General features: G+C 36.8%; 1 protein-coding gene across 3 annotated transcripts in view; it reads right to left on the bottom strand.

Moving 5' to 3' along the window:
• The window catches only part of CAMK4 (calcium/calmodulin dependent protein kinase IV), a 211,375-nt gene that overhangs the window by 95,357 nt on the left and 96,892 nt on the right, over positions 1-19,126 (bottom strand). For 2 of the 3 annotated variants that reach the window (XM_077757172.1, XM_077757174.1), the window contains exon 2: positions 13,459-13,537. In XM_077757172.1, coding sequence (XP_077613298.1) covers positions 13,459-13,537 — 79 coding nt within the window. Of the gene's footprint in view, positions 1-8,724; positions 8,796-13,458; positions 13,538-19,126 lie in introns of those variants that run through there. The other variant, XM_077757175.1, reaches the window with a different exon arrangement.

The following is a 19,126-nucleotide window of genomic DNA, read 5'->3' as shown; positions in this document are numbered from 1 at the left end:
GCAATCCCAATCAAAATTGCACCAGCATTCTTCTCAAAACTAGAACAAACTATCCTCAAATTTGTATGGAACCACAAAAGACCCCGAATAGCCAACATAATATTGAAGAAGAAACCCAAAACAGGAGTCATCACAATTCAAGACTTCAGCCTCTACTACAACGCTGACATCATCAAGACAGTATGGTACTGGCACAAAAACAGACACATACATAGACCANAACTATTGGGACCTTATCAAGATAAAAAGCTCTGCAAGGCAAGGGAAACAATAATCAAAACTAATAAGCAACCGACAGAATGGAAAAAGAGAGTTGCAAATGATATATCAGATAAAGGGCTAATATCCAAAATCTATAAGGAACTCACCAAACTCCACACCCGAAAAACAAACAATCCAGAGAAGAAATGCGCAGAAGACATGAACAGACACTTCTCCAAAGAGGACATCCAGATGGCCAACAGACACATGAAACGATGCTCAGTGTCCCTCATCATCGGGGAAATGCAAATAACTACACTGAGATACCACCTCACGCCAGTCAGAGTGGCTAAAATGAACAAATCAGGAGACTATAGATGCTGGCGTTTGAATTGCCTGCTTTATAACACTTGTTCATGATGCTTTAATTTTCTTTACACCATCCTTTGCCTTAGGAATCAACAATTATTTTACTATTGACTGTGGGCCATCAAGAAAGTGGGCCCTTATACAAGAGTGCTGATGCATAGGGGCATATGTACCCCAATTTCACAGCAGCACTCTCAACAACAGCCAAAACATGGAAAGAGCCTAAGTGTCCATCAACAGAGAAATGGATCAAGAAGATGTGGTTTATCTATATGATGGAACACTACATGACAATGAGAAAGAATGAAATCTGGTCATGTGTAGCAACCTGGATGGAACTTGAGGGTGTTATGCTGAGCTAAACAAGTCAGGCAGAGAAGGACAGCTACCATATGTTTGCACGTATAGGAGGATTAGGAGGAACTTAACGGAGGACCATGGGGGAGAAGAAGGGGAAAAACAGTGGGGGAGAGGGAGAGAGGCAAACCGTGATAGACTCTTGAATACTGAGAACAAATTGAGGGCTGATAGGGGTGGGGGAGAGGGGAAGGGGGGTGATGGGCACGGAGGAGGGCACTTGTGGGGATGAGCACTGGGTGTTATATGGAAACCAACTTGACAATAAACTATTTGTAAAAACAAAAAAAAATTTTAAGTTTATTTATTTCAAGAGACACAAAGACAGTGCAAGTGGGGGAGGGGCAGAGAGAGAAGGAGACAGAATTCCAAGTATGCTCTGCACTGTCAGTGTGGAGGGGGCTGAGGTGGGGCTTGAACCAAGGAAACCATGAGATCATGTCCTGACAGGAAACCAAGAATCGGATGCTTAACTGACCGAGCCACTGGAACACCCCAGAGGGAGTAGAAATCTTAATGATTTAAGGTTTGAAAAACATTCCATTGTTGATGTTGCTCCAGGGCAGTATTGTTCCTCTGGATTTGTCTCCCTTGCAGAGGAGACATCTTAACAGGAGTTAACCCCAAAGCTTCACTTTCCCAAAGAGATCAAATGCTTCCAGAAATCAGAAGCTAAAGTGTATCAGCTCAGTTCTTCTCCACATCTTTTTTTTAGAGTGATGTGCACATCTTCCATGTACTCCCATTAGCTTGTCCTTAAGTCTTTTCTAGGTCAAGTGGCTCAGGGTTTAAAGGTCCCATGCACGAGTAATTGGGTAGACATGCACAACATTCCATGATAATGTCCTAGCACTGCTCCCTCTCTGATACCTTCTGGGACTGTCAGCTTCAGAGAAGGCAGTGGAAAGGGGCCCATGATCCATGCACTGGGCTGGTATCTGATTTTGTGCTGCCTGGCGTGTCTGCTCCTATCTCTGAATGTTTGACCATTATTCGACTCTATGATGTATCCCAGCTGTCTACAGCCACAGATGCCCTCACCTAGTCAGGTGTTCAGTGCAGTCAGCAGGTGATGAATGCTGTGGTGCATGGGTACTTCACCCTTGCTGTAGAGACTACGCTCTCATGGGGTACTTAAGCAAGCATGGAAAGAATAGGACAGGGGAGAAAGAGCTCTGAGACAGATAAACTTACACTAAATATTTACCCTAAAGAAACTTCTAAACGAAAAGAGACTCTTAAGTGAGAAAAAATAAGATATATTGGACTGGAAATTTTAAGTACCTTTACCCCAGGTATCCAGGGGCACCAGTCTCAGGAAGAATTTTAATTGTCATAGAAAATAGAGGGTACTTCAATTTTTTTTCGCAGATTTACTACTATAAATGTAGTAGGTAAATTCTGACATTCTTCCACATTTCCCTTTATAAAAATGTCACAGTTTAAAGGATGAGGATGGTAATCTTGGATCTGCTTTATCCGTGAAAAAAAGCATTCAGAGTTTATAGAAGTTTATTATGTATGCCCCACAGGGTTGTATGTATGCAACACAGGGTTGATCACAATACCCAGATGTGTCCTGATGTTATTATGTGTTGATCACAACACCCAAATGTGTCCTGATGTTATTATGGAAAAATAGTTCTACACTATTCTTATCCTTAAATCTCAGAAAAAAAAATCCTCCCAGTGACAGCTTGGTATGTTGTGGCTGGGGCAAGGCAAGGCACTGTAGATATAACAAACTATTTGATACCTTTTTCAGATTTCTGGGGTAGAGTTAAATATGAATTTATCTTTGCAGCAGAGAAGAAACTGGAGTTCCCTACACACAGCCACACCCCAGGTCACTGTATCCCATCTACCATTAAGACAAAGAGCAAAGAGATTCACACCAAGCAAAGTATGCAGTTTGCATACTACACACTCCATTCCCCATTGATTCTTCTTTCATTTGTTACTGGATATTGTGTGCTGAGACTCATCAAACTAAGCTTTTAACAGCATTTGGAAAATAAATATGTTGTTTGTGTTCTCTGTACAGAGAGAGTATTATTTACCTTTGTTTCACAATATGACTTAGAAATGCACTCAGTTTCTCATGGAGTGCTTGGGTGGCTCAGTCGGTTAAGCGTCTGACTTTGGCTCAGGTCATGATCTCGAGGTTTGTGAGTTCAAGCCCTGAATCTGGCTCTGTGCTGACAGCTCAGAACCTAGAGCCTTCTTCATATTCTGTGTCTCCCTCTCTCTGCCCCTCCCCTGCTCGTGTTCTGTCTCTCAACAATAAATGTTAAAAAAAAAAAAAAAGAAGAAGAAGAAAAAAAGAAATGCACTCAGTTTCTCTGTGTCTGTGTCAGGAAAAGCTTTTTCATCCTTTATCAGCTTAGTAATATCTAGTTTCAGTCTCAGATCTGGACCATGATCACTCCTACCTTTTTTGTCTTTTTTCTATCAAGACCTAGCTGGTATAAATAGAAAAGACTCAGATTTGGGACTCAAAAGCCCTGGGTTCAAATTCTATATGCTATTGTATACTTTGGACATATCTCTTTTCTAAAACTCCCAAAAGATACTCCCATGGGGTGCTTTGTGGTAACAAGTGAAAGGGCCACATATATTTAATAGTTAAATGTTCTTATTGGCATTGTGCTCCTTTACTGTTAAAACTGCTGAAGTGACATATGCTGATTTAAGAATGCTTACTTTAAAAAAGTAGTTGAAAGCTAATTCAATACTGAAAATTATTTGAATCCCTCTAACTAATATCCTCTGTGCATAGTCATTTATTTCCTCTTTTTTAACAGATTAATGGTTTTGGAGTCTATGACTTGGTTTTGTTGTGTTTTTTTTGCTGTCTTTCTCCCCTCTCTTCTATTGTCTAGTTGGCTTTGACCATCAGTCAATGTGCTCCCATAAATATATGTTGGGAACCATTCTGAGCCCACTAGTCGAGAAAGCTCCTTGTGAGGTTAAGGCAAGTTTGCAAGGCTCTTGCCGTCAGATGATCAACGATATCCAACCCCACTCAATTATTTTTGCTTGACCAAGACCTCCAAGTACCTTGTTGATTGTTAGTGGAAGTGACTTGCTCCCTTATTCTGGCCCTGGTATGATGACAGCACCTTGTGAAGGAACTTATTGTGGGAACTACTTATTTTATGATTATAGGAACAGACATCATGTCTCTAGCAGGTCCTGTTTTCCTTGATACTTCCCTTGAGTTATGAACAGGCTAATGACCCTTACTCATAAAAGACTGACCTTTACGTGTACAATTCTGTTTCTACCGTTGTGTTAGTCTAAGAGGGTCATACAGCTCAACATGTAAATCNTGCCGTCAGATGATCAACGATATCCAACCCCACTCAATTATTTTTGCTTGACCAAGACCTCCAAGTACCTTGTTGATTGTTAGTGGAAGTGACTTGCTCCCTTATTCTGGCCCTGGTATGATGACAGCACCTTGTGAAGGAACTTATTGTGGGAACTACTTATTTTATGATTATAGGAACAGACATCATGTCTCTAGCAGGTCCTGTTTTCCTTGATACTTCCCTTGAGTTATGAACAGGCTAATGACCCTTACTCATAAAAGACTGACCTTTACGTGTACAATTCTGTTTCTACCGTTGTGTTAGTCTAAGAGGGTCATACAGCTCAACATGTAAATCAACTAACCAAAAGTGTTTCTCATGCCCTAGCTATTCAAGAAATCAGAGACAAAAAACTAGACACAAAGGTAAATGCACTTGAAGAGGCTTTTCTGTGTATTGGAAATGAGCTAAACTCTTTAAAGGTACAGTTGGCTCTCCAGTGCCATACGGAATATAACTGGACAATTAAGTCTTGCCCAGAGACAAAGAGCCTAACTTAAAGAGAAGGAACAGATAAGGGTAGAACATAAGTTACTATATATACCTTTGCTAACTGGTGATGTATAGCAGTCCCTTCCCGAAGGCCTACATTCTACAAACACCTTCCCTTCTTACTGGTAGCTGTGATGAGGATGGATAAGAGTATCTACAACTTAACCTATGACTTAATCTTAGCATTATCGAAATGCGTATGTTATCCTGTTTTTCACTAAGAACACCCTGTTATTTTCTTACTCAGCCTCACTATAATTGGGATAGTTCTGCAAGAATACTTCTGTAAAACCTGTTTCTGTACATTTTCCAAAACACCTTATCACAGAGAACCATCCCTTGTAAAAATGCCATGTTAACGTTTGACGTATAAATAAAGGCACGAAAACTGACAGGGAAGAGATGCCTGCCTGGTGATCAGAAAGATTCTTGTGGCTCTCTCACTCTCTCTTGCCGACACCGTCCATTCTTTAGGGACCCCTGGACTAGTGGGAGCGGGCCTCCAGCAAATATAAAAATCAAAATTTATTGAAATGGTTTTCCCTGTTAACATTAATATTATAGCTTCTCCCCTTCTCTGCAAGCTACAAATCCCAAGTTTGTTCTGAGGCTGGTAGACTGTCTTCCAGCCGGCTCTCTGAGCTCTCAGGTTGTGGCCCATTGGGCACTAGTCCCTGCTCTGATCTTCAGATCTTGGCTTCTGTCAACTTCCCTGCTCCCAGCACTTCTCCTTTGGTTACATGGCCTTTCCCATTCAGCTCTCTGAGAAGTTTTTAGTCTCTTTCTTCTACCATGGAATGGCAACATAAGCTCTTCCTGTAAGATTTCCTCTGTTGTGGCTACCTACACATCTCTTTTTTCTGCTTCATAGAGTCCACGTAAAGGAAGAAGATCACTTCAGATCCAGCCGCCCACTACCTACACAAGTACTAGAGGCTTAAATGTGATAGCCTGAGTGAATGGCGTCATGAAAAAATGTGTTTTCTTTCAGGCAACAGCATGCGGGGACACGCCTATATTCTCAGTCTCTTTTTCTCTCTCATCTCCCACCACACTTTGCAGCTCCTTGTCTGAATTATGGTGTTTACTTTTCAAAAGGCAACAAAATACCCTGGTGAGAGATCAATATAATGAGAGAATTGATCAGAAGCTGAATTGTGACAGATTCCCACAGCGTTTCTATCAAAAAAGAAAACAAATCACACTACAACAACTAATTCTCTCCAAGAATGTTCAGATTTCCAAGTGGATCTCTAAATGGGAAAGCATACAAATCAGGCCAAGATTTTAACATTCTACCCCACTACCTCTTTTCTCTTGTAGACATATACCTGCCACAAACTGAATAGAAATATCCCTGTTCCTATTCCAGGAAACCTGGCTTAATAGTTCCTATGAAAATCAGTAGGTTTCAACTGACAGAATGCTTGAAGAAGTTTCACTTCACTTGACACAGGTTGTTATCTGCAAGCTACTTTCCTTAATGTGTTTGGAGACCTCAATTGGGCCCAAAAAGTCTATTTGAGCTGGTGATTTATTATCTTCCTCTCCATCACTGACCAAAGGTGACTGTGACTTCACTTTTAGAGGATATTCATGAGTGGTTAAAACTGGCTATGGCAGCATTTAAGAGATGCCTATCTTTAACTCAGATTGACTCAAACATCTCTCTTGTGTATATCATAGCACATGGAAAATGAATGGCCCATGGTCAGTTTTCTGCATTCCCAAAGGCTAGGTTGAAAGAGACAAAAGCAGGTAATCTTCAGTTTATCAAGTGATATAAATGGTATTAACTCTATTTTAGAATGGAGGAACACAGAAATCTCCTGCAATGAAGATGTCCTGAAGTGTCACTTACCAAAAATTTGGGAGGAGGCCTGTGTGTATTCTACAGTTTAATACAGAGTAACCTTTCAAATTCTCCTACAACATCTTATTTATATACTCCAATGGTTAACTCATAAGAATATAAGGAAAAATGAATAGACATTAAAAACTAACTCACAGAATGATTAGCAAATCAGTGTGTGGTTCTTCAACTAAATGAGAAGAGGGTAACAAGCCTCTTTCATCTTTTTACACTCATGGAAATTTTGTAAAAGATAAAGGCATTCTATAGTAAAATTATTCAAGAAAAACCTTTACAGAAATTTATAGGTAACTTTACATTATCATAACTAAAATATGACAAAACTCAGACCTGTAATAGCTTCTTCATTATAGATCTAGCCACACTGCTCCAATGGTAAGAGCCAGGATACAGCCATAACGTTGAAAGCATTCTAAATCTGGCAATTGTGAGCATCCAAGATGTGTCTAAGTAGGAGGTCTTAGGATCATAAATCTTTATTTAGTGTCATGTTAAATTTGATTGATGATGGTAATAACATATACACCCCCTTTTAGCAGAAATTTTAAAAGCACTCCAAAAACAATATAATTAATCTTATTCATACAGAATTGCACAGTGTGTCTGGTACTGCTTACTGCTCATTACATTAAATGAAAGTAATGAGAACACTAGAATTGCATAGAATGAACTGGTAGTATCATAATACAAAATATCTGTGTGGACTCATAATTAATAATAAGACTAATGTTCCCATTTTTTACAAGCTTCCTGGGTGTTGAGAAATATTTTACACAAATTCTCATTTTAATCTTCACTAGAACACCATGAGCTAGATGTTCTTAAAGCCATTTTACAGATGAAGAAACGGAGATTGAGAGATTTATATCATTTGTTGTAAAGCCACATAAGCAGTAAGTGGCAGAAGGGATCTTGAACTCCATCTGTCTGGCTCCAGAGCCCATAATCACAATCCACAGCTGCAGAGCCATTTGTAAGGAAAATCAGAACACTTATGCGTTCTGAACTGACATGCTGAGATTGGCTCTCAAACTCATAAATTCTGAATTTATAGGCTGATATTAATTCTTAGACTCAGTACTGGGTATTTCAAGAAAGGGCATGGATTTTAACAGTAAGCTGAATGCAATCTCTTCTAAGAGCTCAGCCACACAGCTAGAAATATCACCTGAATCTAGAATTCAAATATTTGTCTCTAAAATTCCAGGGACACTATAAATGATTGGGGAGCATAATTTTCTTAAATCTCAATCAGCTCTTGTTGACTATAAGCCATACTGATAGGGCTGAAGTGTCATTATTTAGATATACCCTGAGGCGTGTACTCCTAAGGAAGAAAGGTAAAGCATGTGACTCCCTCCTGAAATAGTAACTATGTTATCACTATGCCATTCTTCAAAAGTTGTGATTCCATCTAACTCAGCAAAATTCAGTCCAAACTGAAGGTTCCATCTGCTTAATCTATTCAAATTTTAACACTTTCTTGAATCTATTTTTCTCATTTTATGCAGTTTTAAGTTCAGCATATTCAAAAGTCATATTATATCAGTAAAAAGGTTCTATCTTGTAAATCACTGGTTGTCCTAATAGCTGTATCTGTCAGAATCCTTTAATACCCCAAAGTTGTTAATCTGAGGAAGCAGCTTAGAAAATCTTTCTTCTCTACTTCAATTTCTTCTAAATATCCCCCAAAATGAAGATGATGAAGGGCTCATCCATGAAGAAAGAAAAACAGACTTGTTTCCTTCACCCTCGTGTTTTACAAATTTCACAGTAAAAGTTCCACTGATATCTGTAAGTAAATTAGTTCTTATATGCAAGGTGATAAAGTACTTATGGGCATTAAATTATGACACTGATTGTGAACCTGTAACTGTTTCAAAATAAAACATTTACAAAACAGTCCACCTTTTTCTCAAGAGGAAAGTATGGATGCCACTCATAGAGATTTGATGACAACTTCAGTACAAGGACTACTAATGCTAAGTGAAAAACAATTTAACAAATATATGACCACAAAAGACTTTTGATTCATTTCTCTCCCTTCTTTCCTCTTACCGTCCTGAAAGCTTTCTCCTTATTAATCACAGGATGAGATGAATGGATATTGTTTCTGGAAATGTCCAGGTTTTTCAGTAGAGTATAAAGTTGATTCAACTATAATATTCTATTTTCTGGCACTTCAATACATCTAAAATAGAGAGAGTCACTGATGTTCATTACAACATTTAGAAACTGCAGGATTTAAAAATGCTTTTTGAATGGGCAGAAGAAATGCTAAGGTATGAAAAATAGGATCTCAATGTTGAAGTATGTTTTAACCCAAATTTTTGGTTATGGCAATTTTCGTATACACTAAAATGTTGAAATACCAGCATGGATGCTAGTATACTCTCCTAAATTCAATAATTGTTGATTTTTCCATATTTTCTTTCTCTTCCATATGTACACACACATACTCACACATACTCTTTTGTTGTTTAACTATGTGAAAGTAAGTTGCAGACATTGCCTTGGTTGATAGTTTTTTTTAAAAAATTTTTAATGTTTTTATTTATTTTAGAGAGAGACAAAGACAGAGACAGAGCACAACTGGGGCAGAGGAAAAGAGAGAGGGAGACACAGAATCCAAAGCAGGCTCCAGGCCCTGAGGTGTCAACACAGAGCCTGATGTGGGTCTGAACTCACTAACCACGAGATCATGACCTGAGCTGAAGTCAGACGCTCAACCGACTGAGCCACCCAGGTTTCCCAATATGTATTTTAATGTATATTATTTCTATGAAATGTAGTTATCTATATAAAAAGTGCATGGTATTATATCCATATATAAAATATATGGTGATTAAAAATATTTTTATTATAATTATATGTTAATTTCCCATAAGGATATTTTATTTGTTAAAATACCCAATGGCCTAAACACGACAATTCACTTTAGGTTTATTATCAGTATTAAGTCTGTCCTGTACCTGACCACCAAAGAGATTGGATTTCTCCAGAAGGGCTGGTGTTTTAGTCTGTCTTCCTATGGGTAAATTAGAGTTATTGTCTATCACCCAGACATGTAAGTGCCTAATGGATTCTCAGCAATGAACTGGGAGTAAGTCTCTTATTGTCAATGTAAAATAAATCCTCCCCCAAATATTAAGCTATGAGGAAGGTACATAATATTGCCACAAAATAAAATCTGGGTAAACTGTCTTGAAAAAGTATTTAAACAGATCCTAGGAAAGAGGATAACCATCATCAAATAATTAACTGTAAAAAAAAATGGGAAATCGTTTTTGGATTTAAAAATGTTCATATGTGAATTTAGTCACCTATAACCTGGATGAGTTTTCTTAGGTTTAGTAACTTTCTTGAACGTGATATAAGTTTCACTCATCTTCAGATAAAATATTGAATGGTATATTTTAAAATTCACCTTAGAAGTATTCTCTTACAGATCATATAATGGGCAGAATTGTGCCTCCCCCAAAAAAGACATGTTGAAGTCCTAACCACCAGCACTTCTGAACATGACCTGATTTGGAAAGTGGGATGTTGTAGATATAAGTAGTAAATGGGATGAGGTCATAGTGAAGCAGGGCTAGCTTCTAATCCAGTAGGGATGGTGTCTTTGTAAGAGGAAAATTTGAACAGAGACAATGCACAAAGGGAAGATGAGATGGAGACACATAGGGGGAAGATGGCCATGTACCAACGGAGGCAGAGATCAGAGTGGCACATCGCAAGTCAGGTTTCTGTCACCAGAAGCAAGGAGAGAGGCATGGAACAAATTCTCCCTCGGTGCCCTCAGGAAGAGTCAACCCTGCCAAAACCTTGATTTCAGACTTCTCGCCTCAGAACTGTAAGAGAATACATTTCCATTGTTTTCAGCCTCCTAGTTTGTGGTGATTTATTATACCAGATCCAGGAAATTCTTACATATAGCTGATAACAGATGATGGATAAGTAGACACGAAGACAGTCTTTCAGACCTTTTAAGTTTAGGTCCAGTCATAAAATGAGGACCTGCCAAACTTATAAGTGAAGCGGTAGAGTGGTCCCGAAGTTATTAGTTGAACCATACAAAATTACCATTAAATTTTATTTTAATTTTATAGGGGGTAGGGGCAAAGGGTGGGAAGAAAGGGAGAGAGAAAGAGAGAGAGAGAGAGAGAGAGAGAGAGAAAGAATCTTAAACAGAAACCACACTCAGCATTGAACCTGACAAGGGGCTCAATCCTACAATCCTGGGATCATGACCTAAGCTAAAATCAACAATCGGATGCTCAACCAACTGAGCCCCCCAGGTGCCTTAAAATTACCATTTTTGTAGGTAAAGAAAAAATGATTTAATAGAGGCAGTTTCATGTGGCTCAATCTAATAAACAGATTACATACATAATTCAAGTTTTCTAAAGCTCCCTTTTCTTTTCCTTTAATGTTTATTTATTTTTGAGAGAGAAAGTGTGCATGAGTGGTGAAAGGGCAGAGAGAGAGGAAGACACAGAATCTAAAGCAGGCTCCAGGCTCTGACCTGTCAGCACAGAGCTCGATGTGGGGCTAGAATTCACAAACCACGAAATCATGACCAGAGCCAAAGTCAGGTGCTTAGCTGACTGAGCCACTCAGGTCTCCCTAAAGCCCCCTTTTCCCTAAAAGATCTTTAACTGAATTCACTAGGAAAATTCTTTATTTTCCCTGCATTGCTTTTCTTTTCTAAATAGATTCTTAGGCTTCATTAATTTATTTTATTTAGATAAGGAAGTTGTATCTTCATGACCTATACGAAATTAAACACTGGAGGCAATTGCTTTTTGAGATTTTGCCCGCTATTTGTCTCGTTTACACATCTCTGTGCATGGTTTATTCCAGGAGACAATGCTGGAGATTCCATCCAATTCACGTTCAATACTTGGGATTCCCCAGGGGATTTTCTCTCGTTCCATTTGGCACAGCAGTAACTGTGTCTGACAACATCTGCCTTCCAGCATCGCTCTGCAGCTCCATCTGACACTTGGTTCTCGTCCACATTTCTTCCTGCCTGTCTTCTGAGGAAGATGTTTCCACAACAGAGGTGGAGAAGAGAAGACAGCGAGGGCAAACCAGAGCTTTAGTTTCCCAGTGAATGAGTCACAAACTCACCAAATGTCTTTGCCTGTCTCTTGTTCCAATTCATTCAAAGATTTTTTTGACATAAACCAGTATTTTCTAAACCAGCCCTTTGTCCTTTGGAATTCTGAGCACTCACACATCACTTTTGAGTGTTTCTTTTCCTACACATTCAAACACCTAGTCCTTTTCAGAGTTTTGTCAACTATGAAAATAAAATAACTGCTTACAAATTTTACTGACAATTTTTTTAATCAACAGGATAGGATACAACCAAGTCCAAAAACATTTCCTGTGTGACTACCGCTAAAGCATGTCAATTTATTTTCATAGAAAGTAGATATTTAAAAGGAAGTTCATTTCATAAAATTTTAACAATCCTAATTCAAATAAATTTTATGACTATAAGGAATTGACTTAAGAGAAAATTCCAAAACTTAACAATCAAAAGATTCCTTTACATTCTGGAATAACTTAAATCATTGCCTACACCAAATAGGAAATCCAGACTATAGGGTGTATAATAGTAATTGCCATTTAGATTATTAAATTATTCTTCAATGAGACTCTCTGTTATTTTGCTGTGACTATAGGTTCTAACAGATTGTTTCAAAATGTCATTCTACTTCAACTCAATTGAAAAAATCCCATGCCATTATTCACTTCTTCACTATATAAGATTCTAAAATTTCCTGTGCCAGACAATATACATAAACAGCTGGTGATATTAAGCTGCCTTCAGAAAAAAAATCCCTTGGCCTAAAAGAGGAATTACTTGACTACAAAAATTTATGATATTTCTCTCCTCAGCATACTTTACAGCTGGGTTTTCAGAAGTATATATATTTCACGTATGTGTTCACATAGAATTTGAGAAAAGAAGAATGTGTTATAAAAGAGTATGTTGTGTTTTTGTGGTTCTATGAGGGGAAATTCCTTAGGGACAGAGAGTGCCATTAGGGCATTATAGTGACAAATACTCTCTAGGGTGCAGAGACTACCATGAGTTAGTGTTAGATGCTGCCATCTTCATCATGAACTCTTATCTGCTGCATTTCATTCTCACTAGAGATGAATCTAAGTACTTTTGCCCCCTCAGCTCACCTACAAGTATATGGCAAAAAGAAGCAATATGAAAACACAATCCTTCCTTCTTGTTCAAATAGAAACTTCTTAAATGAGCAGGCTCAATCCCCAAAACAATAGCATAAATCTGGTTGCAACTCATCAAAACAAACCCAACATCTGAAAATCAACTTAGAAGCTGACGACTCCTTTCACAAATACATCTATTTGTGTTTCACTTAGGTATTTTTAAACAGCAAGCTTTTCATGATTGGAGATTATATATATACATATATGAATATGTATATATATACACACACACACACATATAATATAGACATAATAAAAATATGGTATACAAAGCAACTTCTACCTCCCAGCTCTAAATCCTTTTTATTACCACACTTCTCCCCACAAGCACATCCAATCTGAGATCCAGGTGCTTTCAAAGAGGCACACAGTTTCCACTGGAAAACAACAGATTTGTCTGCACTCTCATAATCAAGATTCAAATGAGTTAGCTGCACACAGCAATTCTCTGGCCTCTTTGTCCTGTAAATCAGGGTTCCTGAGTTCTCCTGGTCACAGATCCCTTAGAGATGCTGTTATATAATGAAATAAACTTACTGTTTTCTTTAACACTTTGAGAGCATAAGGCTTCTGGGTCCCCTTCTGTTTGCATCTGTACACAATGGATGTAGCACCCCTTGAGGGGGAAAAAGACAAAAAGAAAATGTTATGCTCTGGACATGAAATCAAGGGGAAAGCTTGAAAATAATTATTTCTTGCAATTACCCTCATAACTGACAAGTGTTTTTTAAAAGTTATTCTATAGGACCAGCCAAACTGCTGAGAGTATTTTTTTTTCTCACAACTACAGTTTGCTCAGAAAAATTCTAGGTTTTCTAGTCTGTTCTTTTCCTCTTGGCCCATCCCTATACAAATAACATGCCCAGGGCTGCTCCATTCAGTAGGCTCTGTAATACCTGAGCCTAGGCATACTGAATGCTTTTGCTACCTGAACATATAGCTTTTGTCAGGGTAGAAAAACCTGAACATTGAATCAATACTACCTGAACGTAGGTTTTAGAGAACAGCCATCAAATTCATTCAAAGTCCCTGAACTTTCCTAGACATATGTGTCTGAAGTAAAATTAGCCATTAGGCACCAGGGAAAGGGTTCAGCTTCAGTACCAGGCTATGAGGGTCAGGACGGTGTGCACTACTTGGCAAGGGAACAGAGGATCCTGTGAATTTCCAACAATTCATTTAGTGCCCTGGCATTCTCCCAGGGCCAACATTAGTCTCACAGAGATTCTGGTTCTTTCATCTTGGTGAATACCACTACCACTTATTTATATATGCCCTAACAAAAATAATTATGTGAGATATTCAGGAGCAAATAGTATAGATATTGGCCAAAGACATGTAGAGAAAAAGAAGATCTCTCTATAAAAAACTCAAGAAGTACAGAATGTGTTTTATCTATATAGGGGAATGGCAAGAAAGGACTCAATAACTATCTTCATACATGAAAGATACATATAAACTAAAAAGAGAATATTAAAAAGCAGACAGTGTGATCCTCATGTTCCCTCTCCACACATGAGAGGAAGACAATGAAATAGAGACAAAAGAAGCTCATAGATCAAGCAGGCTGAAGTTACAACCTCAGAAAGAGAACTTCTGATAAATTTTAAAATAAGGTCAGTTGAAGTAAATGTCACGCTTTGAAAATTAGGTTAAAACGGGGCGCCTGGGTGGCTTAGTCGGTTAAGCGTCCGACTTTTGCTTAGGTCATGATCTCACGGTTCATGGGTTCGAGCCCCGCGTCAGGCTCTGTGCTGACTGCCAGCTCCGGGCCTGGAGCCTGTTTCAGAGTCTGTGTCTCCCTCTCTCTCTGACCCTCCCCTGCTCATGCTGTCTCTCTCTCTCGCCTAGAAATAAATAAAACTTTGAAAAAAAAAAAAAAGAAAGAAAATTAGGTTAAAGGGACCTCTTATGACATAGTTAATCCTATGGTTCTGAAATTCTGAGTAAGCACAAAGTATAAAAATCAAACATGTTCCTAACTGCCCATTCACAATCCATTTTTAAGAGCGTCAGGAAAAGTCAGGAACTGGTGGTGTATGTGCTAATAGAGAAGAGAAATTTCAACACATTTTTTAAAACTTTGGTAAGACATAACATATACACAAAGAAATAAAGGGTTTTAGAAACAGAATAAGTAGAAGTAAATATAAAATTCAACTTTATTTTTAATTGCCTAAAAGATAACTATCAGGGGCGCCTGNAGAAATAAATAAAAATATTTAAAAAATAAAAATAAAAAAATAAAAGATAACTATCTAAAGCAAAACTATTGACAGTGAGTTGTGTTTATAGCATACGAAAAGTAAAATGCGATGACAATAGCACATGGAACAGGGGAATAAATTAGGACAATACTGTTGAGTCTTATACTACATTTTAAGTATTATGAAACTATTTAAAGGTAGACTCTAATTAATTAAAAATGTATATTGTATAACCAAGGATAATGAATAAAATAATTTTAAAAATCAGTAAAGAAAAAAGAATCAATAATGAAGCTAAAATGGAATCATCAAAAATGAAATGTGAGAGAGGAAGAAACAAAATAAAAGATTAAAAAATAAAGCAGCTAAAAATATGGTGGATTTTAACCTAATCATATTAGTGATTGAAATAAATATAAACTTTATAAACACATTAATTAAAATCAAAGATCATCAGAGTGGATTGAAAAACCAACATCAAACTATATGCTGTGTACAACAAACTCATTTAACTATAAAGGCATATATATGTTAAAAATAAAATTATAGAAGAGATACTCTGCAAACACTCATCAAAAGAAAGCGGAGATAGCTATACCAATATCATGTCAGCCAGACTTCAGAAGAGTAGGTATGAAGATAGACATAAGTTAATTATGAAGGGGTCAATTTCCCAGCATGACATAATAAACATAAATGTGTACTGTATGCACCTAACAACAGCACTTCAAAGTACATGTGACAAAAACTGATGGAACTGAAAGGAGAAAGAGACAAATCCACAAATACAATTGGAGACTTCAACACAGCATCCAAGCAATTGATATAAAAGGTAGACAAATTAACACTAAGGATAGAAGACATGAACATTATTTTTAAATTATTATTATTAAAATGTTTATTTTGAAAGAAAGACAGAGAGAGTGTGTGTGTGTGTGTGTGTGTGTGTGTGTGTGTGCCGGGGAGGAACAGAGAGAGAGGGAGACAAGAGAATCCCAAGCAGGCTCCATGCTTCAGGGTGAGATCTCATGAATCAGTGAGATCATGACCTGAGCCAAAATCAAGAGTCGGACATTTAACCAACTAAGCCACCCAGGAGCACCAAGGCATGAAAATTATTAACTAACCTAAACTGTCATTAAGAGAAAACTATACAAAAACAGCAGAATACACATTTTCTTCAAAGTTAGAAGAAGATTCACATACTTGATTTCCAGACTTAGTATAAAGCTACAGTAATCAAGAAAGCAGTGTTGGAGAAAGAATAAACATGGAAAAGAATGGAATGAAAAAAAGAATCCAGAAACAGTTATAAACTGTTTAGGGCCTGTTGGTTTCTAACAAAGGTAAGAAGGCAATTCAGTGGAGAAAGGGCATTCTTTCCGACATAAATTGTGCTGGAACAGCTAGATACTCAAAAGCATCAAATAAGCAAAACAAAAATAAAAACCTTTATCCAAACTCACACTCTACCAAAACTTTCTCAAAACGGAGCACAGATATAAATATAAAACTTAGAATTCTAAAACTTGGCAAAAAAAAAAATAAACATGGAAGAAAATTTTGTGACCTTCGGTTAGGCAATGATTTCTTACATACAAAACCAAAGCACAATAATAAAAGAATAAATACACAAATAAATAAACTGAACTTAATTTAAATTAAAAATGTCTGCTCTTTGAAAGCTAGGGGCAGGAAGAAAATTTTTACAAATCACTGTATCGGATAAAGGACTTGTACTTAGAATTACAAAGAAACTCAAAGACCACCAATAAAAAATAATGGATTTTAAAAATTAACCAAAGATTTTAACATTTACCTCACTTCACCAAAGAAAATGTATCGGTGGCAAACAGCACGGAGAAAGATGCTCAACATCATTAGTCATTACAGAAATGAAAATTAAAACCACCATGAGATACAACTATATACCTAATGGAAAGAAAAGAGAGAGTGTGGGTAGCATGGGCTGGCAAAAATGCAGAGCAACTAACACCTATACACTACTGGAGGGAATGCAAAATGGTACCGCCACTTTGGAAAACAGGTTGGCAGCTTCTTATAAAATTAAGAATACCGTACAATCCATCCATCTCACTCTTAGGTGTTTGCCCAAGTTAGATGAAAGCTATGTTCACTCACAAACTTGAAAACAAATCTTTCTGGCGGCTTATTTTAACCACCAAACACTGTCAACAACTCCAATATCCCGCAACAGAGAAATGGATTAACAATCTGTGACACATCCATATAGGGGAATACTATCCAGAAATAAAAAGGAACAAACTAGTGTGCACCCAGCAACTTGGTTGACTCTCTAATATCCTAAGTGAAAGAAGCCAGGTTTAAAAGACTATATACTGTGTTACTCCATTTATATAATATTCTTGCAAAGACAGAAAATAGATTAGCTCTCAGTGAGGGAGGGACTGACTACAAATGAGTATAGGAGAATTTTTTAGCATGATGAAACTTGTACATCTTGCTTGTGGTGGTGGTTAGACTATATACATTTGTGAAAATGCAGGTAGAGTTGTACAATAAAATAGGTGAAACTTACTATATGTAATTATACCTTGATAAAAATACAGTGAAAAATCTTCCCAAGAAAACCATATTGTTTAAAGGTAAGATTTTTTTAAAAATTACCAAAATGTAGCCCATAACATTTAATTTAGTCTATGTTTATTTAATGGTAACTGATGAAAAATTTTTTAAAAAAGGAAAGAAAATAAATTCAAGGGAAAGTGATTTGCAAACACTGAAGAAAATGGAATATTTTAAATCCATTTTTATACCATTTGAAAAATTAATATACTCTAAAATTCATGTAAAAGATATACATTACATATAACCCATTCCTTAATTTCCTTATCACATTAAATTAACCTGTCAATAATTTCAGTCTATAAATCACTGTCTTAGCAAAAGTCTTCCAAAAATTTTTAACAAAATACATTCTTCACTGATCAACCTCAGGACACAAATATGCTAGAAATAACCTAAAAATTTTTTAATTTTAATTTTTTACTATTTTGTATATGAGGAATCCACTAAGAGACTCCATTTGGCTAGGTAATGGACATATAATGGTGTGTAAATTTAAGGTATACAATGTAATAATTAGATATATGTACATAATGTAAAATAATTACTACAATAAGATTAGTTAACATATCTATAACTTCACATAGTTGTAATTTTAGGAATGACTTTTTTTAGAGGATGGAATGATTAAGTAAAAAGAACAGAACAGGTGAAATAAATTTATAGGAAAATAACATTTAAGTAATTTCTCTAAAGTATAACCTATTTTCTTTGCTAAAATTAAACGATTAGCTTAAAATGTGTTCATATAATTCTAGAAAGAAATCATGTTTCAGTAAGTTTTAGAGAATTAGGATGAAAATGCATAATGTTACAATGATTTGGAATCACAGGCATTCTCCCAGTAAGGAAGGCTATAAATCAGTGATTGGCTTTCTAGGGGAGAACTTGGTGGGACATTTGTGATTTTGAGGTTGAAGCTTGTCTTCAACAGAGACTTGGCTTCTCTTGCCATCAAACTGACAACTTGCTCTTTGGAAATGCAAGAAAACTTCAGATACAGAATCTTAAAACAGAGAAGTCTAGAGGGGCTGTTGACACTGTTGCATGGCTCCAGAAGGGTCTCCGTTAATGGCATGCTTCATAGCCATGTAAAATGATCTTTGTCAAGTGTCTTAAGCCTCATAAGCTAGGAGTTTTTTTTTGTTGTTGTTAATGTTATGGGTCTTGAAATGGAACCAAAGAATCTTCTCTTTTTCTAATGTTGACTGTTTTTCTAATAGTTATGTCAAAATCTTAATCATTTTTAAACATTTCAATGCATTGATTTCTTGTTCCATTTGTTTTTGCATTTGATTTAAAATTTTTTTTAATTTTCAATATGTGTATGTGCATGCAGGAAAGATCCTCCTAATGCTCATTAGGGAAAGGCTGAGGAACAAGGCTGTGAT

Source organism: Crocuta crocuta, unplaced genomic scaffold, assembly GCF_008692635.1.
Source record: "Crocuta crocuta isolate KB4526 unplaced genomic scaffold, BGI_CrCroc_1.0 scaffold131, whole genome shotgun sequence".
Taxonomy (NCBI): Eukaryota; Metazoa; Chordata; class Mammalia; order Carnivora; family Hyaenidae; genus Crocuta; species Crocuta crocuta.
This window is presented reverse-complemented; position numbering and strand designations above follow the sequence as displayed.